General features: G+C 50.5%; 1 protein-coding gene across 5 annotated transcripts in view; it reads right to left on the reverse strand.

Annotated features, from left to right (window-relative positions):
- NTRK3 (neurotrophic receptor tyrosine kinase 3) overlaps positions 1-12,604 on the reverse strand; it is a 391,217-nt gene that overhangs the window by 104,983 nt on the left and 273,630 nt on the right. Inside the window, exons 13-14 of one of the 5 annotated variants that reach the window (XM_025436912.3) lie at positions 8,690-8,824; positions 5,047-7,204 (exon numbers count right to left, since the gene is read on the reverse strand). The exons of 3 other annotated variants lie outside the window; for them this stretch is intronic. In XM_025436912.3, the coding sequence (XP_025292697.1) occupies positions 7,086-7,204; positions 8,690-8,824 (254 nt within the window). In that variant the 3' untranslated portion in view covers positions 5,047-7,085. Of the gene's footprint in view, positions 1-5,046; positions 7,205-8,689; positions 8,825-12,604 lie in introns of those variants that run through there. One more of the 5 variants, XM_049108449.1, reaches the window with a different exon arrangement.

Genomic DNA, 12,604 nt, shown 5'->3' on the forward strand with positions numbered 1-12,604 from the left:
TGCTGCCGTGGTAATAGCTCGTGGGCAGCAGGAGCTGAGGGGAAAGAGAGCCATGAAGACAAGCTGGTTGTCACTATTAGCCACCAAGGCCTCCGGCGTTACTTACCGGAGTCAGGCTTGGCAGGAGTGTTATCTGAGCTGACACGGTGACCTGCCCTCCCAAACTTTGATGAAGCCACAAACCAGAAAGCACGATCCTGGAACTCATACCTTTGGCAGGCTGGCTCCTTGGTCTTCGAACCCTCTCCATTGCCGAGTGGGGAGTGTTGACCATCCCTCCAAACCCTCAGTAATCACAGGATACTGCTCTGACGGGACGCGCGAGGATGGGGGTATGGCTCAGCATCTCTGCCTCTCAGAAAAGCCAAGCTCCCGTGTTGCTGTGATGCCATGTGCTCCCTTCTCCACCCTTAGCCAAATCAAAGTCACATTCCTCTACATCAGAGAGGCCTCCGGCAGCCACTGCTTGCAGAGGGCTGTGGGTAAAACCATGACCCTGGAAGCCCAGAGCTGTGCAGAAAGTTTGTGTGTCTCCTGTTTCCTCAGCTTGGGAAGTGTCATCAAAGCCCTCAGCCAGGACCTCTCTACAGCTCTGGCTCTTCTCTGAGAATTTGGTAATCATGCTTCTCCCCTTTATCCCAGATAGTTGCAGATTCTCTCCCAAAGTGGGCCCACGTGGACTGGGTCTTGCCTGGGGCTGGAGGCCTTTGACACAGAATCAGGACCAGCAGAATCCTCTACTCCCTGCAGGATCTGTGCTTTTCAGAGATCCTCTACCTGCTTGTTCTGCTTTCAGGGGAGCCAGCAAGGTCTTGTCCAAGGCCAGGCCAATACTTCCTCCTTCTCCTCCGTTCTCACTGTCCCCCACCCTGGAGCACACAGAATACTTGAACCACAGACTTCCAGCCCCCTGCAAGCCCAGCACGGTGGGGAAAGATCTAGCCCTCTGAGGCATGCACCCTGGTATCTTGTGACAGGAGGGGAAGTGTCCTGGCAGCCAGGGCCAAAGCTACAAAGAGGCCATAGACCTCCTCTCCATGCAGAAACCTCCCCGAGCAAGCGGAGGAGATTTCACTTTATCCAAGTGTCACCCACCGAGAGGAGGAGCTGGGATTAAAATCCTACCCAAATGGATCTTAGAATCCTGATGGAATTCTTGAACCACTCCCCCAAAACTCAGATGAGGGACCCCTCTCTCACCAGCACATCTCTTTCAATTCATTTTTGGGTTCAGGTAGGGTTGAACAAGGCATCCTACTTAGCTCAGAGAGCGACACTGTCAGGCCCAGGTGAGGGTTTTCAGGAAGGTGGGAAGTGCAGGGATGATCATGGGATTTCTAATGGCAAAGCGCAAGATCAGAACCACTCAAGGCAACTGGAGTCTGCAGCAGCTTTGCCCACATCAACCCCACGGAAGAGGGGGTCGTGAAGGGTGCCATGGAGCTGGGAGATGGCAGGGCGTGAGCCCCAGGTCTCCTGGACAATCTGCAAACCAGGCTCCCATCCACTCCGGGGCTCCTCACTGCCCTATCACCACCTCCACTGTCACACTCAAGAGTTTCCCTCTGTTCCTGTCCTTCCCAGAGGAGCCCCAGAGCAGCCAGCATCATCGCCAGCCCCCACCTCCTTGGTCCCCCTCTCCTCATTTCTCTCTCCCTTCTAGAACTACTGTGGCAGCAATGCAGGAGTCTAGCCAGAGCTCAGAGTCCCTGAACACTGAAGGGCGAAGGCCCTCTGCCCAATCCATGTGAGGCACGGCTCAGAAAGCTGCACAGCAACAAAGCCCTCCTGCACTGCTGTCCCTGCTCCTGTCCTGTCTCTGTGGCATCGAACCCACTCCTGCCCTGCACTGCTGTGTCTGAGATACAGCGGCCTCTGCTCATGCCTGGGCTTGACCTGCAGGATCTGGGCCCTGCCAGGAGAGGCGTCCCAGCCCAGTCACACCTGTGGCTGGGTGGTGGAGGTGAGGACACGGCTGCTGGAAGCCTGGCTGCAGAAGGAATTCCCACACAGGAGGGGAAGAGCCAGGGTGGCCCAGAGGCCAGCTTCTTGGTTTCCACACTGCACATACTTAGCATCTGTTCTTTTGCTGGGTAAGAAGCACATGGCTGAGCTTCGACACACCGGGAGGTCTTTCAGATGGGACAAAAAGTTCGAATGGGGGCGAGTCAGGTAAGGATCTTCCTTCCTTCCACCACCTTCCTGTCTGAAGCTGCTCACACCTGCCCGAGACCTGGGCAGCCTCACCCACCTGAGGATCAGGCGTCTCCCCCAACAAGCCCTCCCCAACATCAAGCTCTCCCACCATTGTCTGCTTGGCAATCTCACTGACTTCAAGCTGGGAATTCATCTTAGACCTAAGACCAACCACACCTTCGGGAGTGTGGGGTCACAAAATGCTAGAATGAGTGAAGAAAAAAAAATACTGTAGACATTCTTTTCCGGGGAGTCTTTAAAAAGCACCCTGCTTGGGGCACCTGGGTGGCTCAGTGGTTGAGCATCTGCCTCCAGCTCAGGGCAAGATCCCGGGGTCCTGGGATCAAGTCCCACATTGGGCTCCCTGCATGGAGCCTGCTTTTCCCTCTGCCTGTGTTTCTGCCTCTCTGTCAGTCTCTCATGAATAAATAAATCAAATCTTGAAAAAAAAAAATGCACCCTGAGGAGTGCATCTAGCCTCAAAGAGCCCCCAAGAGACTTGTTCAGTGTGGGAGGGGTAGGGGAAGACTGTGGCTGTGCAGCCCCCAGGACTGCAGCCTTTTAGAAGCAGAAGCCTGACTGCTCCATGTGGCAGCAGAGCAGCCCGGGAGGAACACTGTAGTCAGGGACCCCTCCTGCCATCCCTGCTTCTGATTGTCACAAGCTGTGAAAACCGGGGCCAGCCACTGATCTTTCGGGGTCTCAGCTTCCTTCTGGGTAAAATGTGCTTGGCTTTGAGCAGATCTGTGTAAGTGACCTAGTGATCGCTGTTAACGTTCTGCAGGCAGGGCCCATTCTTCGGCGCTTGGTAACCAGTCTGGGATCTGGCTGTGTAACCCTTGTCAAAGCCTCCAGTCCTCTCCGGAGCATGTCCCTGGAAGGTCCTACCTCTGTCTTCTCCTTTCATAGAGTGAGTTTCCCGCTCTCCAGGCTCCCAAGAATAGGGTTCATTCAGAACCAGTCCTCCCCAATGTCCCCCTCTAGAATTGAGATCCAGAGAGGCACCTGGCAAGAGCACCAGATTCATGGCCTGCATCAGCTGTGGATCTGAGCTGCAGGATCACAGTGCAAGCTGGAGTCCCGGAAAACCACTGGGAAGTCCTGTGGGTGATATTCCAAACTCAGGAGGTCTTGCTGGTGCCCTGAGTCGCCCTGTGCGAAGCCAGGCCCGGCCAGCATCCTTCTGGGTGGAGTCTGCTCTCTGGGCCTGCCCCCTCTGGCTCTAATGGGCCCAGAGGCTCTAACACTGGGATAAATGCCTGGCACTTTAGGGTCTGGCAGGAAACATGGAAAACAGAGTCCTGGACACTAAACCCTGCTCAGCCCGGTCCTTGATCTGCCTGACAACTCCCTGTGCTTCCCTGCCCTCTGCCAATGTCTCCTCCGCTGCACTTCAGACTTGCTCAGCTCTCCCTAGATCTCACTTCACAGACAAAATAGAAGCCACTGCACAAGCTCTAGTCCCCTTCCTTGCCCCCAAACCCCCATACCCCCATCTTTCCTGTTGCCTCTTCCTATGTTGGAATAGCACACCTTTCCCAGGGCTGGTGTGGGGCCCTTGCTCTGAGCTGGGTGCTCATCTCCCCTCCTCCCCTGCATCGGAGGTTTCATGCATTGGAATATAACAAAGCTCAAATCTCTTACCTAAAAATGAAAGTTCTCCCCATGGTTCCAAAGGGCACTCCAATTCCAGCCCCGGAACCAGAGAAAATAGGAGAATGGAGAGCTGGGGTAATGCCCTATCCAGGCCACTCTAGAGAAGAGGAACTTCCATTTGGGGTGAGGTTGTGAGGGAGGGGGGCTTAAACTCAATTTAAATAAGAGATTAAGTCAATGAAGGTCAGGGAAAAAAGCACCACCCTAGCCTGACCACTTCCCTGTTGAACTCCCACTTTGAGCTCACCCACCTTGCTCTGTTACCTAAGTAAGCCAAGTTGTCACAAAGCCTGTGGAGGCCCAGTGAAAGGTCTAATTCAACCCAGGAAATCTTCCTCACTCTTCCCCTGCCCTTGACTCCTGCTCCAGATAGCCTGTGTAGAGTCCCCTCCTCCTCAAAGGAAGATGTTCTAAGTTAGAGGCATGGCAACCCTTCCAGCTGTGTCAGGGCCGGGAACCCAGGGCAGATGGCCACACCCAGCTCACTTATGCCTCATCTCTCAGTAGGACCCTACAACTGCCTACCACTCTGGGCAGCCCACAGGAGACCCCAGGGGAGAGTCTGGTCCACCGGAGTGTGTGTATGTGGGTGTGGATGGGGCGCCCCTGAGTGATCAGCAGACTAGCTTATAAGCCCATAGCCCCGTCTTCCTCTGGGCAAGGTCATGTCCTCAAGATCCAGGGAAAGAATGAAACCGCTCCATCTGAGGGAGAGTCCTAGTGACTTGCTGGGGCAAGAATCCTTCAGTTCTACTCCCAAACCTCTTACATATCAGCTCTGGAAAGGATCACTGTAAGCCTCGGCTGCTGACAAAAGGAGAGTCCCTGAGTCACCAAGGAGGTGAGGGTCTCAGTGGCCTGAGTGGTGTCTGGATGAGTCAGGTTTGAATCTTGCTTCTGCCTCTTGTGCTGTGTGACCCTGGGTGAACCATTCAGCCTCTCTGTGCCTCTGAGTCTTCCTCAACAGAATGAGGAAAACACTTCACTAGATGGGTTTGACCTAACTGGAGGAGTCTCAATGAAAGCAACCAATGCAACAGATTGTAAACACTTTTGCAAACAAGGATTGAACTAAGAAACGTCTTTAAAAGAGGATCAGTAAAAATGGGGAGGGGAGGCAGAGGAGAAATGTGGGAATTTCTGTATCTTCAATATTCTTTGCAAAATTGCCAAATAAGAGGTCTGATGCAGTCATTTCATTAGAAAATAAAGTGTTTATTAAGAAACTATACACTGAACACTCCTATAAGTCTCTGTGGAAATACAACGCCCCATTGTCATAGCACAAGGTGAGAAAATGACAGAATAAAAGATGCTGGGATGGATGGAGCCTGGCAGGCTGGAAATGAGGTAATGATTTACAATAATTAAAAAACATCATCCTCAAGCTTACTCCTTAAAGCCACACTCGGGAGGAGGCCCCGACCCAAAGGGTCAGCAGGACACAATGGGGACAGCCTGACACGAAGCAATGGGGAGCAGGATGGCAGGAAGTTGGCAGGGGCTAGAAACACACACAGCTCGAGGCCCTGGAGAAAAACTGAACCCCCTGCATCATAGTCTGGACACTACAGTGTTTGGGAGGTCATCCCAGATACAGGCCAAGAACTTGGAAAGCTTCGTGATTTTAAATCCCAGGGAGGCACCTGCAGAATCAGAATGGGAACTTAGCACAAAGAACACCATCCACAGGACCCAGGAAGGAAACGTTCAGTGGGAAGTTTGATTCCCATGTCAATTTGCCGAAGCCAGAGAATCTACTATCTCTTGCTGTGTGTCACCACCCCAAACCTAGTGGGTCTGTCCTAAGAGCTCCCCATGGGAGACCCCCTGCCTCATGCTCTCCATCATCAAGGGGCAGCTCTTACAATGGAGGTAACACAGGTGGGAGTGGCTGGGCCCAGCCCGAAGTCCACTTGGCCAACAGGGCAGCAAATATGGGAGAGGTTCGGGCCCTACGGCTGTGCCTTTCCTATCGAAGCAGGGCAAAGCCATCTCCTTCTCTCTCCCCCGTGGATCAAGCTGAAAATGGGAGGAATAAACCCCCTCTTTGGGAGAGGGTGGCCATGGAGTAAGGCATGAGTCAAAGCAAGCAAAGTAAACACATATATTGACCAGAGAACAGGATGACACTTCCACTGGTGCCATGAGAGGGGCTGGAGGAGGCCATTTTTCCTTCTCTTCCCCTTCAGCTCATCTTGGCCTTGAAATGGTGATTCCATTGGGTTCCAAAAGTTCTCAGAGTCAAGAGTAAATGAAAGTGGGGGTAGAGAGCCAATCCTGGGGCCAGGGACTAGCAGGAAGGGTCTTGGCCCCTGACTCCCTGGGTCCCTTGTGGTCCTAGGAGGACGGCCAATTCACGGGCAAGACCTTCTGTAGCAAAAGCTCGTCAGGACTGCAGATGTAGGGGCCAAGGAGTTTTGTAATACCACACTCACTGTGAGCCATTCCAGAAAAGAGGAAGGAAGGGGGAAAAATGTGTCCCAAAAAAGTATGGTTTTCTCCACCAAAAAAAAAAAAAAAAAAAAAAAAAAATTATATATATAGATAGATAGATAGATACACAAATGTGTAGATACATTGTGTATCTATCTATCTATCTATATAAATATATATATATATATATATATAAAATGATTGGTTTCCATTCTTTCCTCTGAGACCTAATCTTGTGCCAACACTTGGGCCTGGCTCCCCCTCTCTCACCACGTGGTCTCCACCTCTGCTTAGCCGCTCTTCCCCACTGGAGGTTGCAGGGCGATGAGATCGCTAAGAGGATATAGCCTGATATCCTAGGGAGAGCCAGGGAGACCCCACACTTCCAAGCAGGGTTAGCGAGGCCGGAGCACGGCTGGACTTCGTCAGGCTTTCTCGTGGTGGTTGGGTTGTTTTTGTAAAGCAAGAGAATGGCTAGAGTGTGTTTAAAAGATGGTTCTTGGTGCACAAGTTTTTAATTCTCTTTATTGGCTCTAAAGATGGCGGCAGGAGCTGCCTCGGAGGCCAGGGGGTAAAAGGAGCACAGTGATGTCTGAGGGGAAGGACAACCCTGCCGGTGACGGATGGGGGAGGACCCCCATCTTGGTGGTGTTAAAGGGTGCAGGGGGCACCGGTGGCTCATGCAGTTTCTACTTAGCATCCCCGGATCCAAAGAGAACAGCGCCTAGAGCTTCCCACCTCTCAGAGGGCCCAGCCTACCAAGGTGACATCAAAACAGGGAGTCTTAAAAGGAGTTTTTAAAAGCCATGACGTCCTTTGCTGAAATAAACACTGACATCCTCAACATAGATGCCATGGTTAAGAGGCTTGGAATGTCCGGGAAGGCTTATTGGATTCAACATAATTTCTCTGAAACCTATAAAAAACAAAAACAAAAAAACAGAAAAACAGAAAAAAGCAAAATAAAGTAAAAACCAAAACCCCCAAAGAAGACCAAAACTAAGAGGGGAAACAGAGAGGGAGCTTGAAGGGGGTGGGGGGGTGGGGAGGGGAAGGGTTAGAGATATGGATACATATATATATTGGAAACTGCCAAATGAATTGTCAGCAAAAGGGAAGGACAGGAGGAGGGGATTAACTTAAAACCAAGCATGGTCAGAGAAACTGGAAACACTCCCTATTGCTGCAGCCTCCACTGAACCGAGAGGAAGGGAAATGAACAAACTATGTGGGGCTTGGCCTTGGGTCGTCACGGAGGAGCAGGAGCAGCCTCATCTACTGGGGAGGATCCCCTGAGGATGAGCGGACAGGTAGATGGGAAAGGGCATCACCACTACGGTCACTGACGGGGCAGAGAGGTGGAAGGGAACGCTTCCTCAGGACTTGCATTGTTAAGGGCCACTTCTAATCCTAGGAGCTGGAATCCTATAGACTACCACCCCTGGGGGTAGGAGCGCTATTCTTCCAAGCCTGCCAGCTCTTTCTTGTTGACTTTTTGTTTTCATTTCACCAGCTCCATGGCAAGTTTAGGAAATAACAGCTGCTCTTTTGGCCTTATCATAATTCCAAGTCTTAGAGGGGATGGCAATGTTCTGGAGGAATGACACTGGTAGCTCCTGTCTGGCTACATGGCCATGGCCTGAATGAATCAGATGTCCAGAGTGTCCAGAGATGTGGGTGTTCCTGATCAAACCTCTAGATGGAGGTTTCTCAATCAACCCCAGATTTTTAAGAGTGTCTGTAAAATAATGTCTGTATAGTGTGTATGTTTGTTGAATGTGTGTGTGTGCGGACAAGACAGGACCAAGCCTATCTTCTCATGAAAGCCATGTGCAGGCATGTGAAGGTCACAATGGGCAGCTGGATGTTGAAGCTACGATGGGAAGAGACTGAGTTGATTGCATTGAGACTCTCCCTCCTCATTCCCAGATGACATGATGTTCAAAATACAGTTGAGTAATCTGGGCATTGGGAGCCCTCTGATCTAGAGGGAGCGGGGTCAGGTTTGAGAGGACAGAGGGAAACTTCCTTGTCTATGACATCATGTTCAGCTTCAGGATAAGATGTGGTGTTAGCCCAGGATGAGGGCTCTCTTGGTTCTCAGGTGGAAGGGGTGCAGGCCACTGGTCTGGGCAGCCTGCCTAGAAGGTGTGTGACTTCACTGTTTCTCTCTGGGCTATGGTCCCTCTCTTGCTTCTCCCACACCCCTTACCTTGGCCCTATGACATGTCCTCCCTGGAAGACTCCTCTGACCTATGAGATTTTAGTAGCAATCCCACACTGGGCACCTAGTCAGTCCTCTGGGACATATGGAGTCTCCATGAGGTCTTAGTACTCTTCAGCAAAATCAGTTGGGGGAGGGGTCTGTACTGAATACAAAGACGTCAAAGGAGTAACTCACCATGTGACCTTGGGTAAGACACTTCCCCACTCTGGACCTCAGGTTCCTCATATATATAGTGAGTTGATGAGACTAGATGATCTCTATTATCCTTCAAGTTTAATATCCCATGATTGTCTAGGTTTGAAAAGACCCCTGGCAGAAGAGGCAGACATGGGGGAGTTAATGGTCAGTATTGAGCCCCAAGTGCAACAACAGGGGACGTCGTTTTCACGTGCACAATGCCAGAAACGGAAGCCCAGGTGTTCCCTACTCCTGCTTTACCTGTAGGGCCACCTGGTTTATTTTATGCATAAGATCTAGACACGCTGTCCTCGGAGTATCACACAGCGGCATTAAAAAACTATAATCAGGGAGTCAGGAAAGACTTGTCATCATCATGAACTCTGTCCAACCCTTCCCTAGCATGTTTGCCTCCCATCTCCCTTCTTGGGCCACAGCACCCTGACCCTGTGCCCATCGCTGCTAGTCTGCATGCCATTCCCAGGGCCAGAAGGATGATTCTTATCACTTGGGTGATGACCCTGCAGGTCCCAAGACCTTCTTTCTGGCCTCTTCTCTCCCTCAGAAAAAAATTCAGCTAATCTCCAAGAGGAAAACAACTTGATAAGAGGGGATGAGGAGGGGATGGGGAGGGGGGCGGTGATAGTTTTGAGTTTGGTCCCTTAAAATATTTCTTGCCTTCGTTAGGGCATAAACAGTTGGAACCAAGGCTGTTGGTTCACTAGACCCAAGGACTAAAAATCCTACAAAAAGTGTATCATTACAGCTTGAGAGTGAAGTCTCCTTTGGAGGCCATGCAGTATCATGGGCCCTGGAAGGCTCCATGTCGGATCCATTAAAGGCAGGGGCCAAGCCTGCCTAAGGCTCTGCCAAGGTCCCTGAAGCTGCCTCCGTGAACATGAGCCTTTTCCCATATTAGCCGGGATCTGAAGTTTGTTTTCTCTGGAACTCTTTCCCAGGTGGAGCCTTTCCAAGATTCTAAGTGCTGAATCCTGATAGCATAGGAGGCACTGCTCCAAGATCCTCCATTCCTCCCCCCTTATTGCTCAGAACAACCCTGGAACGGGAAGGAAAAGGCATCTGCTTGGGGGAGGGCAGGGGAGACCAGGACCACCATGGACACTGACCCAGGAAAGGCAAAGATGGGTGGAAGGAAGACTGAGGAGGGGCAAGCCCACTCCAAAGAAGGCTTCACCCACCACACCCCAAGACCTCTATGTCTAACCTCTTCCTCCATCTGGTGACAGCTCTCCCAAAGCCATGCAGCATAGAGTTCGCTGCAGGTCCTCTGTGACTCAGAACAGATCCTGGTCTGCAGGGACTGTCTAGGTATAGTTTCCTGAGCAGTAAGCCAGAGACTCTGGAATCATTTTGGGAAGTGAGGGTTGCTGGGAAGGAAGGCTGGGGAAGAAGGGGCACTGAGCACCCACAGGACTGGGTAAAAGCACTGGAGCCTAATCCCACTGGGCTGAAAGCAGGTTCAACCTTCAAAAGCAAGGCCTTCAAGATTCACTGGAGTAGAAAAGGCTCAGCTCTGATGGCGTGCAACACAAAAGGGGGCTAGACCGTCAGCCTTGCAGATCCCAATCACCCGCCCCTCTCTGGGGTCTCAGCTCAGCTCCACTGCATGCTCTGGCCTTGGGAGTCTAGCGCCTCCAGCTTTCCAGCATCCACTGGGGAGAACATGCCTGCATCTCCTGCCTACACACTCCTCATGCAGCTTCAGATTCTCAAGGCTTCCCATTCTGTCCCTGCTTCCTCCTTTTGTTATCTGACATGATAATTTTATTACCTAACTCCATAAAGTGGTTTAGGTTATGGCCTTGATAAAAGGCCCAATACCAAATGGAGCTCTATTGGATTATTTTCCAACATTTCCTCTTCAAATGTATTCGTTTGTCATCTTCAAGTTGCTACATCACACTAGTGCTTAGCACTTACACGGTATCGGCTGTGAGAAAAGCACTTTAGACTCAGGAGTAGGTTGAAATACACAGGAGTCCTGGTGCTAAGGTCAGGGGTGCCTGAACAGGGACCCAGTGACACAGGGTAATTCAGATCCTTGTCCAGGAAGTAAGAGTAGGAGGGGACATCAGGACAGATGTGAGGGTGAGGAGCCCACTCTGCACCCCACCCCAGCCGGGGGGGCATTCTATCCACAGTCTCCCCAGCTTTCCCGAAGGGGAAGAAGAGGTGAGATGTTCTGAACTACGCTGTAGGAAGGCACAGACTGAAGAAGGGATCCCCCAACCAATGTCCCGCTGTAATAGTCCTACCATCAGAGGCATCGCTGAGCCCCCTGGAATTCCAGGATCAACACGTATGGTAGGGATAGTACCAGGCACTGCCTACAGCTAATCCAGTATCCCCCAGTATCTTTTAAAAAACTGCGATTATTAACCCTATTTTAAATGTGGAGAAACTAAGGCCCTATAATATATTTTAAAACACAAACAAACCAAGCAGCCTGGCTGGCTCAGCATTTTAGTGCTGCCTTTAGCCCAGGCCATGATCCTAGAGACCCAGGATCGAGTCCCACGTCAGGCTCCCTGCACGGACCCTGCTTCTCCCTCTGCCTGTGTCTCTGCCTCTCTCTGGGCTCTCTGTGTCTCTCATGAATAAATAAATAAAATCTTAAAAAATAAATAAATACAAATAAAACACAAACAAACCAACCAAGTTCACTTCGTGGCAGAGTCTGATTTTGAACCAAGCTCTTCATAACCCCAAAGTCCTTAGAATTAACTACTTTGCAATATGGCTTCCCTTTGTTGAAAATCTATATCAAGAACAAGAGGCTGACATGGAAGTCAAGGGAGCAGTCAGTGGTGGGGACATTCTCCAGAGCAAGTGGGGCTTTATATACAGCCCCCTCTGCAAGGCCCGATGGAGGGCTAGAATGCTCTTTCCTCACTCACAGCTTCCTAAGCGAGGAAGATGAGCATGCCCATGCCTGCTTTTGCCCCCCTTCAGCAGGTGCTTGGTCTAACCTTTCTCTAGGTTGCTTCATTTTCTGCCCTGCCACACCCACCACTCTTACAGTAACACTTTGCGTGCATTGGGACCTTCCAAGAAAGGAAACCCAAACTCCATCTACACATTGACTCCTTCATTTTGATGATACTTTTGGGAGTTCCGCTTAGGAAGGATGAAAAGGAAGTCTGATGAAAGAGAGATGCTAATGAGTTTGGAGAGAAGAGCAATTATCCAGAATATAGTCACGCCCACAGCAAGAGGATGGAATATTTGAGAATACCCCTGGGAAGCCAAGAATGGTGCAGGGAAGAACTCTCCCCAGCACCCTCCTCTAGACCACTACATGAACAAGAAGGGTCAAAAAAGAGTGTATTATGGTAAAGAAAATCTCCCTCACAGATAGACATCTCTTGCTTCATGTCCTGCTTGTGTGGTGGCCTCTCCAAGGTCATGGAGAGAAGGTGACCAAGGAGGCCTAGCGATCCCGGGAGGATAGGACAATGGTTACTTCGTTCTCTACTTTGCCTCCTAATGTGGCTACTCTGTTGTTTCTATCTAATTTCTTTCTTCTCCTGCCATTTGATTCAGTAGAAGGCTGGTGGCAATGACCCAGGTAGGTGACACTAAAATGTGTAGTCTTGCTGGGCATGACTTAGCTTGCTTAAAAGTCTCTTAAAAATTGCTTAAATTTCTCATAGCTCTTCTTTTATTCTGAGGTTGCAAACCTAACCTATAGGCCATATGTGGCTCTAGGATGTGTCTTTTTTCAGCACAATTTCTTTTTAAAATTTTTTACTTAGTTGCCAACATTTAAAACTTGAGAGATTTCACATTTAAAGTTTCTGTATTTGTAGCTTCCCTTGAAAATCTAAGAGTTCTGGCAATGCTGGGCCAGCTATTTCTGCATAGTGCAAATCAGCTAGAGCAACATGGTGG

The sequence above is a fragment of the Canis lupus genome, chromosome 3 (genome assembly GCF_003254725.2).
Source record: "Canis lupus dingo isolate Sandy chromosome 3, ASM325472v2, whole genome shotgun sequence".
In the NCBI taxonomy this organism is placed as follows: domain Eukaryota; kingdom Metazoa; phylum Chordata; class Mammalia; order Carnivora; family Canidae; genus Canis; species Canis lupus.